At 27.0% G+C, this 20,945-nt stretch overlaps 1 protein-coding gene and 1 non-coding gene across 3 annotated transcripts in view; both read left to right on the forward strand.

The window, feature by feature from the left end:
* The window catches only part of LOC132950256 (A disintegrin and metalloproteinase with thrombospondin motifs 9-like), a 99,402-nt gene that overhangs the window by 34,623 nt on the left and 43,834 nt on the right, over nucleotides 1-20,945 (forward strand). For both annotated transcript variants that reach the window (XM_061021599.1, XM_061021598.1), the window contains 3 exons: nucleotides 12,549-12,716; nucleotides 12,844-13,001; nucleotides 18,299-18,427. In XM_061021599.1, the coding sequence (XP_060877582.1) occupies nucleotides 12,549-12,716; nucleotides 12,844-13,001; nucleotides 18,299-18,427 (455 nt within the window). The remainder of the gene's footprint in view (nucleotides 1-12,548; nucleotides 12,717-12,843; nucleotides 13,002-18,298; nucleotides 18,428-20,945) is intronic.
* Trnas-gcu (transfer RNA serine (anticodon GCU)) lies at nucleotides 20,254-20,335 on the forward strand. The gene has a single exon. It is a non-coding gene; the product is annotated as a tRNA-Ser (tRNA).

The raw sequence follows: 20,945 nt of genomic DNA on the forward strand, positions 1-20,945 counted from the left end.
CATTAAAAAAAAAAAAAAGTTTAAATGTTACTATAAACGCTTAGTTTTAAATTATTAGGTAGGTACAACGAAAGGCATACCGCCTATGATACATTACAATATTATTTCTTTAATTACGACGAAATCAATATTTATAGCTATACTATGATGATAGTAGATATTGTAATTTTGAATATATCACAACATTCACAACTTGACATTTTAATACAAGGTTACTCGCGTGATAATAAATAATAATTTATTGTTACATTATTTAATAAATTATAAACATCCTTAATATGGTAATTTTTATTATGAGTCCTTATAATTAAAATAAAAAAAAATCATAGAAGCAATAGAACCTAATCCAAGCTCCGTTCAACTGCGTTTATCTAATACGATGATTTATCTCATTGGTTTTAATTTTAACATAATAATACGTACTTCACTAGATAGTATTGCTTATGGAGTAAAGCCAGTCATCCCGTCCGTAATTATTTTAATAATTTGTATACATTAGTGGTTTATTGTTTCATTAATATCAACAACCAATATATTTTTGGTTCTTTAGTTATCGCATTTATTTAATCAAATTAATTAATTTCCGTAATTATGGCAAATATAAATAAAATTAAAAATTGATATAAAATGTATGTATATATTATGCAACAAACAACCTAATCAATTGCAACTTGCAAGAGCTGTAGATGTATATTTTGTATTTTAATAAAATGCAACAATAAAAGATATAATATTCAGTGACTATACAATGTTTTACATTTTTTTTTTTTAGATTTTTAATCAGCAATAATATCTGTTTGCACTTGTACTTTCTAGTATCAAGTTTTTCGGTTTATTTATTTAATATTTGCGTATATAAAAAAAATATTGAACAATATTATTTAAATTAATAAACTTGGTTTGAATATTTAATTAAAACGAGTAGTTTCTAAGTAAGTTATTAAAATGTTTGTACTATAAATAATAAAAAACGGTTTCAAAAAAATATAAAATAGATGAAATAATATTGGATCTAGTATATTTATTATACTTGGACCATTTAGTCTGATACGTTTACATTTTTGGAAAAATTATCCACTAAACAATTTACAGTAGAAAAATGAGGGATTCTCATTTTAAAAACAGAAGTTTGTAATTCAACAGGACACTTCATAGGTAGTAAAAAAATTTCAATAATTTGAAAAAATGGTCTTTAAGTATATATAACAGTTTTAAAAATCAGATTTTGAATAATTGAATTATTGAAGAAAAAAGGGGGTGATCATGCTTGGTGATTTGTTCTGTACGGCTGTGTATTATAATATATTATTATTTTTAATTTGCATTAAGAACTCGTCATATTTGTTTTAACTGAAATTGTTTCAAGTATGAACTCGTGTCAGAATATTATTCAATAATTCGATTAAGTGAAAATATATTGATATAATGATATCATTTTAATTTGATTATCAATTAAATGTCACTATAGTGGAGTAACAATAATAATTGTAGTACATTATTTGTTTGATGGCAGAGAATGGAGTGTTGAATAAATCCTTGTAACGTAGTTTGTACAGAACTAAACTACTAAAGACAGTGGTTCATTATATAAGAATATTATTCGTATTCCGTGCACTACACTTCAGTAGAATTACATTTTAAAGAATGATTTGTCATTGGGTTATTCGTCACTACGAACGTCGATGAAATATGTAAATCGAGTCGTGTTTGACAAAATGTATATATTATACTATATTTTTAAAGTGAATAATCCTCATGTTTGGTTATATTTTGTGACCTAAATTGACTCGATACTTATTACTTTTGGGTTTTTAGTCTTATAAATATTATTAAAGAGAGCACGGAGAAAACAACTGCTTTCTAGTTGCTATACACAAATGATGGATTATTGTGCAGCCCATAGGGCATCATTTATGTCTTTCGATATAGAAATTAAAATCACATTTTGTATTTTAATGTCTTTATAATACTTTATTCCAACACTTTATAATAACTGATATACGATTTAAATATCGATGATTTTTTTTTATATATACGCTTTAATACCACAGCTCAACAATTATCATTATATTCAAATTATTTAAATTTATTCATTTAACATTGGAATATTCAACGCTATAATCATTTTTAAATATTTTTTTTTATTGAAAACAAAATTGAAATTAAGTTAAAGACGTTTAGATGATAGCAGTATGTAATTAAGTTTTTAGATTAGACACGGACTGTCATCTGCACTTGTTCACTGTAACGTAATCGTATTGTCGTAAAATTATTAAGTAAGCTTTCACCCTGAGTTTCGTTTTGATTTTAAGTATGGTAATTAGATAATATAGGCGTATATGTATTACTGGTAAGTCGTAGTAAACCTTATTGAAGAAAGTTGCATATAATTATTAGTTTTTAAATAATAAAACATTTTGTATACACATAAGCAAAGTTGGGAAAATCAATGAAAATAACTAACTCAAGTTACGCATGAAGTTAAAAAAATATGATCAAAAAAATATTAGCTTGACTCAGTTTAAAAAAAGTTCATCCACCTACTTTGATTAATAAAATTAGTATGTGGATCACATAAATAGTAACGGCGTCATTTCTAATTTCCTAAATTACAATTAACTATTTTATTGAACTTTTACCGTAAGGTACAGTGTATATACCTGTTTTACTTTACATGATTATTTAATATTTAAACTATACACAATACACAATACACATATAAGTATGTAACACATCTCAATCAATAATTTAATTAATATTATTTTTTTTATATAAAATAGCGATTTAAGGTCATATAATCTACTAAAATATATCTACATACAAATTTATTTTATAAAGAAAAATAACAGCAATGTTTGTGTAAAACGTATAAAACCATGAAATCGTAAAATTTCAAAAAATGTTTTACTTGATAGATTATTTTTAAATCAATTGAGAAAAGTTTAGTTATTTCAACTGTCAATTAAACTAGTTAAGTTCGCTAGTTTATTAGAAAATTAACTAACCACTAGATAAGTTAATGCCCGCCTTTGCATAGAAGTACATTATAAAATATTACTTCTGAGTCGTGATACAATTTACTAGGTGTCGTGAATAATATAAGAAAAGTATTAAAATCGTGGTCGCTCGTGGTTTTTTGTATTAGGTAACTCACAGTACCCTACTATTAGACGAATAGATTATACTATCTATATAGTAGGTATTTCCATCGTCACCATTCCTGCTCAGTCGATTTAAGTGATTTGAACCTATCGCACGTGCTTCAATACCTTTTCATTGGAATTTGGCACATAATATTATAATAACATATTATATCCAACCATTAGGGTAAGTGTTCGGATAACGAGAACGCATCATTATTACGGCTCTTCCTTTTTAACGTGCTCGCCACTATATACTTATTTCGCCAAATCTCTTCAAATGTATTGTACATTTTCACATGCATCAAGAATATTCATAATAATAATACCAAGTTCATCCCGTATTAATACAGAAATAAGTAAATTGCTTAAGCTAATAACGAAGTATTATAATATTTACGTTCACTACAGACCCGCAGTATCCTTAATCTCCTTTCCATTGTGTAGTATTAAGCAAAATATTAAGAAGCGTCGAGTTTCAAAAAATAAATATTAAATATATATATTTATATAAAATATCAAGTTAATACGTCTTCACAAATATTTATTAAATATCAATTTTTAAATCTGTATTTAAGTGACAAAGTGGCAAGCTATGGTAAGGTAATGCTTCAATAATAGCTTGATACTAAAAAAAAAAAAACGAATACAAGTTAAAATGGAAATTAAATATGACATTTAATAGGAGATTAAGACAGTAAGATTTCTGAAACTGTTATTCGTCTATTACAGCTGGTGGTTAAAAATAATCCTGAGATTATATGATTAAAATCGCAATAGATTTATTGTATTCTGCTCGTTGTTCACAGTCAATAATGCATTTTAATGTTATAATCCCGTCATCTAATACTTCCCTCCTGACCAATAATAATAATAATATTATTGTCAAGGACGAGTGGTTGCACACCAACACACCAACTATCACACATATCTGCCATATTCGTAATAAACGTCTTATTTCTTACAAATGTTGCAGAAAGTTAAAATTATTTACCTACTATATTTAAACTTTAAAATACGAAGAAATATATTTCTATAATTAATTCTGTGTTTTAAAATTTAGCCAATACCATATCATTTAACATTGTTGTCTCATAGCTTCGCACGCAGTATTGTTAAAATATAAAAGTTCCTGTTGGGATACAATGTTAGGTAATTATTTAAATTGATGTTTCTTAATTCTTATAGTGCCGAATCATAATCAACGCAGGCGAATCGCGATATTGCAACAAGAAACCATTCTTGAATAATGAAGAATAGTTCAACGGTTGTCGACCTCCTTTCGTTATATTTTTCATCGATCTTCAGCTATTACTAGTAATAAACGCAATGTTATATATGTGTAACAATATGATATATTAGTGTATTACTCTGCATACGACTCGTATTATTGTGTGAAACCCAGAACACACTATGATGATCATACCATACAATATAATAAATACATATTATAATATTAAATTTAAAAAATATAAACACATTTAAAAAATAATCCAAATATTTTTAAATATTTTTAAATAACTGCCAACTTATCTATGAGAGTTGTTCCATCCAGAAATAATAAGTTTTTGTTTTTTGGTAAATTAAAATTTTTTTTAACGATGATTGAATATTATTTTAATTGAGTAATTATAGACAAGGTCAACAAACAAATCTCTGTAAAATTAGCATACAAATTAACTTGGGTTTTATTTTTAGTACTTCGTATTTTTAAATACTATAGATCAGAAATTACTAATATTGGCATTTAGTTTCTAATCACATATTAATATTGTGTTTACAAAAAAAAATTATTTAAATCAATTAAACAAGTACCTAAATGAATTCTTTTAACACTAAATTCTCAAATTATCTATTTGGAAAAGTTTCAACGTTTTTAGAAATATTTTTTTTTCCATAATTTGAAATCATTAAACAAAACAATTAAATTCAAGATTCAATCTTTATATAAGTATAGAAATTCTCAGAAAAATATCGTGCTTTGGAATATGAAAACAAAAATGTATGCCGTCATTCAAAAAGCTTAAACTTAAAAAATGATAACGGTAAAAAATAGTAAAATATATCATTTTGTTCTTCAATAATGTATTGCGTTGTGATGACTTAAAATTATCTAAAAAAAATATTCTGCAACCGATTATACTTTTCGAGATAATGAGTGTATTCTTCTAAAAGACTATTTGAATACCTATATACGAGGCTATAAATAATGTACATACGAGACACGAGAGAAACACGTGTTTTTACTGTTGCAATTATTATTTCATATATTATAAATAATAATATTGTGTATCGTATTTTGCACTTATTATGCATATAGCGTGAACATCGTTGAACTAAAATAGATTAATACAGTCAGACATAAAATATAATATTGTCACCAACTTTCATCATGACCTATGGAAGAGTTGTTGTGTTCTATATTATTATAATACCTATGTAATGTGTTTTTGGCATTGTCTTCATATTAGCACAACGTATTCATAATATTATGGGCTCCGTCGTCCAGAAAAGTTCCGTCTACTTAACACCGCATGTTAATTGTGCATTTATAATATTTAATGGTTTACAATTTTATTTGACCCGAATTTAAAGAAGATAAATTTAGAATTATTTTAAATGCAATTTTTGTTTGTCTATTATAATTATTAATGTAAGCACCTAACTTAAAAAAGTTCCAAAACGAATATGATGTATTGAATCATTAATTGGAAATCGTTCGAACAGTTGATTACATTTTGTAATAAACATGGTTCCTAGTATAAACTTACCTACACATATTTAATTAATTTACATATTATAGTTGTAAGTTATAACTTATATTATAACGGTAGAGCTATTAAAAAACCGGTTACAGTACACAACGTGTTAACCGATATAACAATCAAAGTATGTATACTAGCTATTTTTTATTTTGTCTGTACCAATTCAAAATCTATAATTAATCAATTAGAAATGTAAATATTTATTTTTCAAACCCTTTCCAAACAGAATATGAAAATATGTTAATTTAATTTTTATCATTTATTTGGTAACTTAAAAAAAAATAAGGTAGGTAGACAAGGATTCGATCCGGCGTAGAAACCTTCGTGATCGTATTGTATAGCTTCTGAGACGGAGCCATTTTAACTACTATCATACGGTCTGTCGACCAAACCGAGGTAATGTGCGTTAATAATTCTCAGCGTGTGCAGTCTTGGCCCATCACGAGCTGTCAGAGTCCAGAAGTGAAACGAGCATTTTTGTTCGGTCGATAAATCCTATCGTCGCCCCAACAGTAAATTATCATCATATACGAATATTCAGATTTATGCTGATATTGTAGTTGTATAATAATTTAAATTTAATATAGATAATAAACAATTATTGATATGATTTGGAGAATTTTAATTTTTCAGTTGTTACAATGTCTAGTACCTATGTAATATTGTAAAATATCTAAGTACTACGGTTTATGGTCCTTGGAGTACCCCGGAGCAAAATGTAAATTTTTGCGAGCCCCATTTTACATTATTAAAAATAAAAATTCACGTGGAAAAACCCAGAAAGATAGTGAGAGAGAGACATAGAGAGAGAGAAACAGTCAGACAGACGGACAGACATACAGACAGAGATAGAAACAGAGAGCTTATTTTATTTAACAAAGCCTTATTCCCAAATGTGTGGCACTTCTGAAACTCCAGCACTGGGGCATAGGGAGTGTTTCTGTGCTCTTTTAATGGTACAGCAGAACTGTAGAAATCTGTTTAATGTAAGTATAATAATTGTACGTACAACGTTATATGTTATATCTTACAATTTAACTATAAATAACTCCTTTAACATAAACTTTACTGTGTAACATCGGCGACGCCTATATACTTGAATAATTTTAGAGTAATATAATTATAAGTGTATATATTGCATTTGTAATTTTAAAAGTTTTGTTTTAAGTGTAATACCTATTGAATAACTTAGTTTTCATTTTTTTTAAATAGTAAATACAATTTATGGTTTTAGTACTATAAAATAAAATATGTGATCTTGTTATTATAGTAAAAAAATGGTATTAAAAATAACATAAATAAAATTATTAAACGTGTTCAACATTTCAAGCTAAGGAACATTTTTAACTTGTGTACCTACCAACTATAAAAGTAAAATAGTAATTATGTTGAGTGGTCTTAAAATTTAAAATTTAAAATGACAATATGCATATTATTATAATAGGTATTCGTCGTCACAAATTTAATTAAATTCTTGAAAGTACACGATATTGGCTAGACTAACCTGTTATTTATTTTTATTTTTTATTTTTTAATTTTCTGGCATTATAGTTTATTATAAAACTTAACTTACCTATACTCGCTGTGAATTAAACATTACGTATACTTTTTTTCGGCCAGAATCCCAAAATTAAATTAAAATAAAATAATGATTATAAGCTAAAATAAAAAATATTAATAAATACGATAAAATGTAGGTATACCTACAACATCTTTATAGTCCATAATATAAAATATGTGTTTTTATCTATAAGACAACTTTATGGCGTTGTTTTATTTAAATATACTCCATTCATATATATTATAATATATTAATGTAAAATATACAGATCAGTGGCATTCGTTTTCATTTACGTACTTAAATATATTTTAATTTACGTGTCGTCTGCTTTTATAAAATATAAGTGAAAATAGTTTTACCATGTTTTACATTAACTCCTAAAGTGATAGAAGGTACGCATCATTGAAGTATAAATCGTCACCATAAAATAACTTATTCACACATTTACGTATATTAGGTACGTACCTGTTTCTAATATCGTAGTTTTCAATACATACCTAGATACTTATGCAAATACGGTAAGATGTTTTTGTAATTCGAAGATAATTTGCTCATGAATTATAAAACGACTAGGATAGAAAAATGGGTACAAGTACAGTGTGAAAATGTTAAACGGCACATTTATCATCGCCGGTAATTGTTCTACTATCAGGTTGACCACCGTGAGACTTTTTTTGGGCTCTCACTAGTTTACTCCCTGACGCCACTGGGGTTTTTCATAGGTTTATTTGGAGACAGTTTTGACTAGAGAGCCTACTGAGCCTAGATAATATATAAAAGCTCTCTAGTTTTGACGATTTAAACAAAAATTTATAAAAAAAAAACTAATAATGATATATGCAAGCTTGTTATACCATCAGAAAGTGGCAACACTGTACATTTTAAATCCTACTAGAAAATACTGATTATTATGACTCTCGAGTTAAACGAGCTCTCGCTGAAAATCTATTTCTGTGAGACCCCGAATGGGGTGTCGATCGTCAATCCTAGTATTTTTGAGAACTCAAATAGAGTCTCAAAATCAATTTTAAGTAACTTGAAAAAAAAACCGTGGCGGTCAACCTGCTATTCTATACTTCCATTATAAAGGTAGGTAGTGTAAACAATAAACTAATTCAATAACGTATTTACGATTGTTTAGAACATAATATAATATAATATACCTATATGGGTGCTCTGGCTTGACAGTTTTCGAAGACTGTTCCCAATATGGTTTCTTATGATGATTATTTTGTACTCTGCTTTACATTACGGCGATTTTATTGTTTTATCATCGATATAATATTATTATTGTATTCCATCTCGTTTGGTGCGTAGATAATATAATCGCCGCCGGTTGCCGTAAAAAAGACTTGGGCGACTAATGGCTGTACGGAATAAAAATAGTGAAAAATAAAAATATCAACAACCGTCGGTAAATAATAGTTATCGTCCGATTTTCTCGAGATTTAAAAACAAACACAGAAGAGTATCATATACATTTATTGTGTACATTTACAACAGTTTTACGGCCGGTCTGGCGACAATTGTATTATTTTTTTTTTACTTTTCAATCGTCCCGATATCTTATTGTACCCTTATATTTGGTGAGTAAACATTGATACGAAACGTGAGTATTTCTGAATGAGTATATATGATATGCACTTAAAGGACCGGTTGACGGGACATTTTACGAACTGGCCACCCCACAACTTGACGTTACGTAGGTACACATTACGTTCTATAGAGGCCTACGATTACGAACCGCGCGTGTGGTATAATAGTAAATAATAGTATAAGACAATAAGTGAAAAAATTATTTTAGTAATTTCGATGACAACGACGATAGCTGTTGTTATAGTATATAGGTATAAGTAAGGTACCAAACCTGCGGGATTCGAACAATCGATAGTTTTTTTTTAAAAATGTTTTAATAATATAATTCAGTTTGCATCCGTGCTTAATATTACCATAGAAATATATAATATAATGTGATTAAGCATATTATATTAATTAACGTTATACATTAATTATAAACGTAATAGTTAAAACAAATTTCATGAAATTTTATAAATTTAATCTCGCAAATCATGTTTTTAACCATATTTTTTCTTTTTATCACTATATTTTGTACATACTTAATTATAAGCAGAATGATTTATGGAGCTGTGAATTGGCGATAATTTTCCGAAGTATCATATTCTCCAAAAGCTGCAGTATAATATTATGTGAAGGAATATTTCATCCATCGTAATATTCCTACGTAGTACATAATACAATAATTATGTGGTGAACGTGTATAATAAATTGAACGCATTTTTTCAAAAACGTCTAATATTTACTTATCATTTTGTTATAAGATAAATTACATTTTAACTTTACAAAGTTACTAGTTGGAGCTGTGAATTGGCAATAATTGTCCGAAGTATTATCCAAAAGGAGCAGTTAGTATATTATGTATAGGGATATAAGTATATTCTTTATTCTATGTATCTTTTAATTAATCGTACTTTTATCGTAATGTTCCTACATAGCATGCACAATATAATAATATTTTTAATATGTATAATAAATTGAACGCTCAGTTTTCTAGAACATCTAATTTCATTTTCATTTTGTTCTGCGATAAATTAAATGTTAACTTTACAAAGTTATACTAGTAGAATAAATTACATAAACACTCATTAAGACCAAAAGTTATTGGGTTGTTATAGAGTTGTGATAATGACGTTGAAAACACTTCAACATTAGAATAAAGCCAAACATTATAAAAATAACGTTTTTATTATCAAATGTTTTTTTATAAATCATGTATCACGTTTTTTTTTTTTAAACTCGAACACAGCAAACTAATAATAAAAAAAATATTATAATTATGTATGACGTTTATGTATGTTTTAGTTTTATAATTGAATCTGAAATGTTATAATATCTACTGACTTGTGGTATCTTATAGTACAAATTAATTTGAGTATACGCAACTCCTCCCCCCCAGTGGCACTGAATTCGGGCGATTCAAGTGATTTAAAATTATAACCGCATCATACCCCGTCATCGTAATATTATATATTATACTATATAAATTATAATATTATGATTTGAGTTTTGTGTGAATAATAAATTACGGACTCGATTCCGATTATATATCCACAATAATAATAATAATAATAATAATAATAGTACCACTACGGGCCCACGTAGAGTTTAATCATTTTGATTTATATTTTACGAAGACAAACATCGAACGGAAATCTGCAGTCTCTATGTACATAATATATACGTATTTGAATAGTGCCGTTTAAACGGATCGAATACGGAACAGTATATAGGTACCTACACGGCTACACGCGTATCGAACACGTTTGTTGTCGGAATAATGTTATAATGTAAACAAATTCGTTTCAATGGGACGATCGTGACGTCCGTTAAAATATAATAATAATAATAATATTATAATATCATATCCAAATTCCACAAGAGCTGCAGTTCTCCGGCACCTGATCGATTGATTGATATCGTTGGTGATATAATAATAATAATAATATTATGTCGTACATGAGAGAATTTGAATTTTTTTTTAATCATGTCTTCCCTGGACAATGTTCAAAAATGTCTTTCACGAAGAACCAGCTCATTCTATACCAGGTCCTAATAATAATAATAATAATAATATTAATATGTAGTAGCAAAATACGAAAAAGAAAAAAAAAATCAATAAAGTCGAAACCACGCGATGCCAACGCACCCGGTTTTCTTCGGCCTTGACAATGAACGTTGCGAAATATTTACTGCTCCCTCGTACCTAGGTATTGTATAGGTATATAAACTCTGAATTGATTTACGTCGGCCAGGAAGTCACGACATTCTCCGAGAACGGCTCCTCCAGATTCGTTTTTTTTTTTTTTTGCTCACTATGAGCACCGCAATATACGTGTATGGCGTACTTATATACCTATATGTGTGTATGTGTATGTGTGCAGTTAAATTAATAATAATAACTTTATAGACATACGGCGGCGTCGGCGGCGGTATAGCTTTGTGGTGTCGTCCTGCAGCCTGACTTCGCAATTTTTTCTTTTATTCACATTCGTTGTTATTTTGTTTTTATTACATATATTATTATTATTATTATTTATAATACTCGCCAGCAGTTGCCATATTATATTATTATTGAAATATTCTGACGTTACGAAATGGCATCGTATGTATTCGTGTGTAACGTTAAATCGAAGATGTCGTTCACGTTAAGTGTTGTAGTCGATGTTGGTACATAAGAAAATCGATGGACGTTTCCTGAAACTAATATTACAAAACCATTTTAATTGCGCACCATCGTGACGAACGCTTAATTCCAGCTGTATAATATTTGCGTTTTTGTTTTAATTTAAACCAATCAACTGCAGAGTTTAAAAGCGATAGATTTGATTGAAAGTTTTAATAACAAAAGTAAGATTGTAAGAACGATAAATTAAAAATGTAATTTTGATGTAATATATTATCTTATATTTTGAACCACTTTCAAAACTATTATTTCATTAACTGCATTCATATTTCATATTTTTTTTATTTTTTTATTTAATGGCACGTGCTATTACAGTATAATATTATGTACACTTTAAATGTTAACTTTAAAAAGTCGATTTCAATGCAGTTAAAAAAATAAATTTAGTGTTTTTTCTTTTTGTATTCTAAAAAGTAGAAAAAGTACGAAAACTTGCAAACAAATTTATGTATTTTTATGTTAATCTCAATTTTTTCAAGGAAAGAGCGATTAACGAAGTATAAATAAAACTGTACCTAAAAAACATTTGAATATGATATTATACAAATTTGACATAAACATCTATAATGTCTCATTTCACATACATATTTTATTTTTTATTTTTATGTTGGATAGTAATAATAATATGATGATTATTCATTACTACTAGGTATAATATAGTTTAGTCGTGCGGAACGAAAACTTTTGCAATATTAAAATATTTTTTATTTAGACGTAATAGAACCATAATGATAATTTTATGTTGTTTAAATAATAATTAAGATTTTAATTACGTATTTTTCCGTATTAAATCAGATAATAATAAATTGTTTTACTTTCAGATGAAACTCAAACGATGTCCATGGTCCCCGAGTCACTTAGAAAAAAATCATCAATGGTCGATACGTCGGATATCAGCCGGTTTGAACGAGAATACGTAAAGCCAATCAAGTCAATACCCGAATCGTTGCACACACACGATATTCTTTATGGCGGTGACCAAAACAGACGTAAGTTTCTCATAAATACTATTGCCATGCCCATAAGATATACAAACCATCGAATATATTATGTTTTTATTTGATAGTAATATATAAACAGTAATTGATATGCTATTATTATTATTATTATATAAAGTCGATCGAGAAAAACTTGTTAAACACCATTCTGGGCAATATCGACACAAGACAGCATTTATATGGGATCCTCATCCTCAATACAAGTTTACGGCATTTGGACATCTATTTCATTTGGTGCTCATTCAAGACTCCAAGTTCGTTTCTCCCGATATCAAAGTAAGTGATAGTTTTAAATATTTAAAAAAAATAATGATGTAAACATTATAACATTACAATGTTGTTTCCATACATGGAACGCTATAATGTGACAGCGCATTGCACATTATATTTCAATTGCTGGTACCTACAAGGGTACCTGTCATTCGTCATATGCATAAAAAAAAATATAATATTATTATGTTTTTAAAACAGTTTATAGTTTCAATGCAACACGTATTATATGTACATGGTAGATCATTAAGCGTAAGATTGAAATCGATGCATTTTCCTCGTTAAAAAGGATTGTTGTACGAGTCCAGCAATATTTTTTTATTAAATACTTATTGTTAGGAGGTTTTTCTTTATGTGCATAGAGAGACTATTACGAAAATTACTTTCCTAGTGTTTGGAACACTATACTACTTTAATAATATCAGAACAACGGATTAAATGTCCTACATGTAAAAATATCTTACTCGTGCACATGACATGATAAGTTTATATTTTGGCGATTTAATTGAATGTGATTATATTGATTATGTGACGACAAAGAAGTAATAACCGTCGTTCGCTTAATTGCTTTATAGGGTATACTTTAGTTCTTTTCGAGATCGATTATTTTTTTTATATCTAATAGATAAACGAATTCATAATTCAACTCTTGAGGACATACGCGTATACGCATGTATAGGTATTTCATATTTAGATCCTCTTCAAATCTCCATACCAAATTAATAATTGTCATCATAATTATTATTATCATTTATAGCAGAAACAAATTAACATCAGTGTTAACAAATTGTTAAACTACATGACAAGTCTATATAAGATATTTATTTGATTGGCACTTGAAATAAAAAAATAAAATGGCAATAGTTATGGCACACTATAGAAATGATTTATATGATTTATAGCGTAGGTACATATTAATATCTGCGTGTATTTACTGCAGCGCTTTGAAGATGCCCATTACACACTAAATATTATGTATATTTTATTATTGACAAATTTAATTGTAGCTTATAAAGTTATAAAGTAATATAATATAATATAATATTTTAATCTAATACAATTTATTTATTATTCTGAAGTTAATCAATTATTCAACGATTACATAGTAAAATTAATAATATATGTATAAATTAAATATAAATATAATATTTTTAACAAGTATCTACCTAATTATAATTTATTCCAGTTCAATAAAAGATCACAAGGTAAATTGTAGTTTAAATAGATACCTATATTTTTATATTTTTTTTTATTTTTATTTATTCATCAAGAAAATAATTAGAAAATTATAATATCTCTTTTTGAAGTAAATTGTAGAACATTTTAACCGAATTTAAACGCGTATGTTATACGTAAGATAATAATAATAATAATAATATAATCGTAAGATTGAACAGAGTTTATTCTAAACTTTGTACCATAGGTAGTCATAATTTTTCAATATTAATCGTAATCTTATTATTATTATTTTTATATATTATATATCAGTAATATATTTACTTAATGTTAAATTGTCTATAAGCATGAATTCTTCTTCTTCAAAAAAAAAAAAAATTGGAGATTTAATAAATCTAAGACCAGGAAAAAATCAATATTAAATAACATTTTTGATAATTGTATACTCGTACTTAAATATAATATATGTATGTAATTACTTTAAAATTACTTTAGGTATATAGGTACTATATATAAATATTTTTTTTGTACACTGCACTGCAGACCAAAGACTAAAAAACTAAGCTGTATAAAGAAAAATAATTAAACTCTTCAAATAAAAAATTTAAATATATTTGTGCTTTTTAAAAATATAGCTGCAGATATAAATAATCAACAAAATAATATTAAATATTAGTTTATTTTTAGGATTTAACAATCCATTTGTATCTAATATTATAGTTAAACGCACTGGTCACAGATATAACAATATACTAATAATTTATTTAAAGGAGTCCACGATATATTGTATATAAGTATTTTTATTGATTTGATTTTATAGTATAATATGTAGCTATATTATACATGTCTCAAGTAAGGGTAGTGTTACCACTGGGTGACTCGGGACTCCTCCCATCAAATTGTTCATGTATATATATTTTTTTCTTCTATCTCATATTCTTATTGTTCCTAAAGGAATAGATTGTATATAACGTATAAAAAAATAAAAAAAAAAAGAATATTATACATCAATAATATGTTTTCTAGGTACTTGTAAGCCCACTTTTTGGGAAAAAAGAAAGTGTTTTCACAATATTTATATGTTAATGTTTTTAAATTGATTATTTGATTATTTCTTATCTTATTTTAAATATTCAATCTACTCTGCGGATGAGGTCAAGTCAAGAATCCGGATAATTGTTTAAGATAGCGGCATTCTTAAGTCTTATAATTTAAGTACACCTAGAGCTGTTTTTTAAATGTTCCTAATATGAATACCTACCTATATAATAATATTATGATAATTATTATTGACTACTGCAGTGATTTCGTTTTCACTTAGGTAGGTACGTTTATAGTTAATAAGTACCTACTTTACTAATTGTTCGATAAAAAATAATTATAAGTCTATGTTCGAGTAAAACTATGCTAAGACAATTTACGACAATTATTCTGTTTTGTGTTTTATAAATTCTACGATTTTCGTCCGCGGTAAACGACGCATCTCTATATTCTCTGTACAAACCTGTTGGTTGTTACCGACATATCCATACACACGTATATTATATTTATATAGGTATATATATTATAGAATATCGGGTTTCGTATGAATTATTTACAGAAGAAAAGTTTTTTTTTTTTTACGCATAATTAATTATTTAGTCTGGATTATATACACAGCACCCACTGGAAAATGAAACAGTGTACATAATATACAGGGTGATTCATCAAGCTACTCTCGTGTTTTTTTTTATTCAAATTTTGATTTTTGAAATTTTTAACTAGGTTTAACCTACTCAAGAACCATATTTTAAAAACCTTAGATTTTTTTATAGGTACGTTCAAACTTTGATTTAGATACAATAACTTTGAAAAAAAAAATCATCTGCTTTATATAACCTACAGTAAAATAGGTTGGTATATAAAATATCCTTAAATGGTATATCAATAAAAATAATTGAAAATGTGGTCCCCAAGTACCTATAAAGTATAATATAATATAGGCACCTGCTTAAAAATCCCAAAAATCAGGATTTGAATAAATTCATTATTAAAGGAAACAAGTATGCGTATATGCAGGCATGCCTGGTACGCACGCCCTGTATATAATTTATCCAACGGTTTTTAAACAGCCATTAGATTTAATTTTTCTATTTATACACATCTACACACATAAATTATAATGTAATGTAGTATATTTTATGTATTTTATACAATATCGGTCTTGTCGAAACAATTAAACGAGAGTATAACAATATAATAATAATAAAAGTGTCCACCGAGAGATGCGTTCTGGTGTTTTCTGCCGCCGCCGCTTATTCATATAATATACGATGAATATCGACTGTTGACCCGAAGACTGCATAGGTATAAGTATTATACTGCGGTATACAAGTATATACCTATTATATAGGTACTGTTGTACGACCGTATAGGTTTTACGTAGGTACACACATCGGACATAATAATATTATAGCGTCGGTACATTTATTTTTTATTTTTATTTTATTCCGTTGCAATACGCGTGCATCGTCCCTAGCAGCGTGTGATCTCGTATTTTATTGCTCATGTGATTCAGAGGGGTTACACATATTACAGTGACCGGGTAATCCGTCGTTCGTCTGCGAGTATAATATTAAATGCGAGTGGCGTCGGGATTGTGAAATCATCAGGGAGGACCGCGTGTATTGCTCCCAAGAATAATAATAATAATAATAATAATAATATCACATCGTTACGACTACGATATTATTTTCAATAAGTCTCCGGGATTTAGCTAGATTACTATAAATTATGACGTTACTACAATTATAATATTTAACTGCTATCTAAGTAACGAGTAAACATATTATAATAATATATTTCTATACATATTATATTATATATGAAAATATATCGTGTAGCCAAATTTTAGATATATAGTTATCACTTATAACTTATAAATTTGAACATGTTTGATAAAACCCATAGGCTATAATATATAGAATCGAGTATGCGATTAGATTGCAATTAGTAAAAAAGTACAAATCATATTGATTATAGTTATTAAATAATTAGTAACAAATATGAACATAATATAATCAGCATTCCCTGATATACACCCAAAATATTACGCGGGAAAATTAATTATCGTTTAACCGATTATAATATTGTAAATTAGCAACTTTATCTATGTACCTACTGAAATAAGAAAATAAGAACCTCAATAATATTTAAAATATTATATTATTGATAACATAATATTACTTGTACTTATACAACAAAATAATTTGAAAATCAGAAATTATACATATTTTTTTTTTATCTACATCATAATAATATACCTACCTAATACTTTGATTTTGAAATATATAACTTATTTACTTATGTAATAATAACAAACTGTAAAAAAATTATATTTCATGTATATTTAAATATAAAAAATACTACTTAAAACTTATCTTAAATGGGTAGTTATAATAAATATATGTTATTATTATGTGTATCACTGCACCATTTCATATATAACAATTTTATTTTGATCTAATTCGATGATAAGACACGAATAATTATTATCTACCTACCTGACTACCGCCTGGTTGAACTTAAACTAAAATAATATTATAACAGGTTATTACCTTTTATATCTATACTTACATAAATAATATTAATTAATAATTATATTGTCCAAACAAATTTAGATGTGCATGATGCATCTCTAAAATGTTTGAAGTACGAAATGAAAAAAATTAGGTACTACTTTTGTCATTATAATGTATTTATATCGAATATTCATCATAACAATCATGCATATAAATAGTAAAACAAAAGCCTTTGTCTTACAAAATAATAAACGTGATTAATATTTAATAAAGCGTGACTATTTTATCTCTTCCGATGCTATAATTTGCTTAATTTTAAATATAATTCAGACTTTTAGAAGTAACAAACGATTATTTAGTAACTGTCTTGATATTGGTGAAATGCCAAAAAATATTGTTGCTAATGATATTATCTGTACATGATGTTTTAATAAATCGACCAACAACCTATTTTATTGCCTTGTATATTTTATACAAGCACTAAGCGATATATAAGTTTTTATGCTTTCCGAAATAATTGATAAAACAAACAAAATGATCTTGAATTTACATTTGTTATTGTCATAGATTACTCGCGTGAAGCACAACGAGACATGGAGAGAACCACCCAATGTGAAGGTTAATGGATGTTTCTATTCGGGAAACGTCTCTGGTGAACCTGGCTCGGTCGTTTCCGTAAGCCTTTGCGATGGAATTGTGAGTACCGACCTATTTTATTTTCACATTACGTTTTTATTTCATTTTAGGTTTAATTTTATCAACATATTATTATAACAATTTAAGCAGCTTATTTAGTAATATAATATAGGTATACATAATGTAATAGGTATATAATATACTTGTTTAATAATTCATAAAATAGGTACCTATATCTCTTATTTAATTCTTTTTAAAAGAAAAAAAAAGAAAAACATTAACTTAGTAGGTAGGTTACAAGTTACAACAAAATAATAGCTAGGTATGTAATAAACATATCATCATGTTACCGTCAACAACAAAATATTACGAAGATCAAACAATTTTTTTATAATAATAACAGATATTATATAGCTGGTGGTATATAATGGATATTTCGATGAAAACCTATGTAGGTACCTATAGTAACCACCTACTATATATAAAGTCATGTAGAGTGTATATAGACTGCAGAGACAGTGTTATCGGTCACAATCTAACACATAAGAATATAAATTTACTCAAATACATAATATTCTACATTTACATCAACGGTGAACAATACATTAACTTTACGATGTACGATTTATAAATTACAATCCTTAGTAGGTATAATATTAAATAGGTACAACATTCTTTGCCGGTTATTCAATAACAAAGATATCTTGATCTCTGGTTATTTTCAAAATTAAAATATTTTCGTAAATCCCAACGTGCCTCGTTAAAATTGCAACATTAATATACGTGCACTGTAGTCAATATACACGGCTGATACTCTATACCTACCTGTGTTTTTCAACCTTTTTTGTTGTTGCGACCCACAAATTTACTTTTTTAGGTAGTCGCCACCAAGCGTAAAAATAAAAAACAAGTATAAATGCTATTATAATTTATAATACCTATAGTACCTAATATTAATAATCTTTTTTATTTTAAAAAAGTTTATCATTTTAATTTAATAATTTGCATTACTGAATAATGAATAATACTTAGGTAATCCTTTCAAGTATAAAGAAAAATAAATTATTTTTTTATTTTCTTGTTGTCATTAGTTGTAGATTGAGAAACACGCTGCAGCTATTTAGGTACAATTATTATTAGCTTTATAGTTTATGGTCAATTCTTAAAAGTCATATTGTTGTTCTGCCTACCTAGCTGGAAAAAAAACGTATCGCTATTTCAGTTCAATTAAATTAATTTACTAAACTATTAAGGTACTAGACTATACTTGATATATTATATTTTAATAATATTTTGTAATGTATTTACCTACTTACTATGCGAATATTTGTTTTAAAAATTGTTTATAAGACTTAGATACTTATAGGTAGGTACATACGCGAACTGTACCTACCGGCTAACATACTTCGTATAATATGATGTATACGATGTACATAACGATATATAAATGTAATATAATTTATTTTATATATTACACTTAAATTTATAATTATACTATAGGCTATAGGTAATACTGTAATAGAATATAATGTTTATAATAATAACTACCTATACTAGATAAATAGGTAGGTAACAACTTAACACTAGGTAAGTACCATCGATTAAAATACAATAGGTTTTTATTAATATTTATTTAATAATAAATCGTATTACCAGATTACTTACCTACTTATATTTTAAACCTACTGTGCATTTTGAATTATTCTATAATAAACTTGCAAAATTCAGAGTATATATTATTATATACACGTAACACATATTCTTTTTAGTTTTGACGCCTCGTTAGAGAACTACATAATATATTTTGAACGATCAATAAATTTTATTAATCTACGATATTTTCTAAAGTGGTTTAAATTAGTCTTTTTTGACTCGTCCTTGCACGAGACGAGGTGGCCGAGTGGTTAAGGCGTTGGACTGCTAATCCAATGTGCTCTGCACGCGTGGGTTCGAATCCCATCCTCGTCGGTACCGTGTAAAATATTTTTTGTTTTTTTTTACAATTTTTTTTTTTGGTTTTACACTTGATTAGTCTTATACTTTTTACTATTCATTCTATTTACACGTTATTTTTATTAAATCATATCGTTTTATATTATGTATCGTATCATTGTATCATATGGTTGAAAAAAAAATATTTAAGTATATTATTAATAATTTACATAGTAATTATTAACTATAATTACAATTTACCCCAGTTATATAACTGGATGATTCACCAAGCATGCTCAGTCCCTTTTTTTTTCAATAATACATTTTTTCAAATCTGATTTTTGGAATTTTAAAATATACTTAAGATATATTAAGGATATAAAAACCTGTTGTTATTTAAATGAGAACCCCCCCCTCCCCTTTTCAACTGTAAATTATTCAGAGGATAATTTTTCTTAAAAATTTGACGTACCTATATCAGAATCGAAACTCGTACCTACGAGTAGTTTTTGACTTATTTAACTTTATGTTCTAAGGATAAAAGGTTCAAGTTATTGGGTTTCTAAGATATGGATAGAGACTGTAAATTTGTAAATTTTAGTCATTAATATTAATCTATCAACATTAAAAATTGTCCAGATCCAGA

Source organism: Metopolophium dirhodum, chromosome 8, assembly GCF_019925205.1.
Source record: "Metopolophium dirhodum isolate CAU chromosome 8, ASM1992520v1, whole genome shotgun sequence".
Lineage (NCBI taxonomy): Eukaryota > Metazoa > Arthropoda > Insecta > Hemiptera > Aphididae > Metopolophium > Metopolophium dirhodum.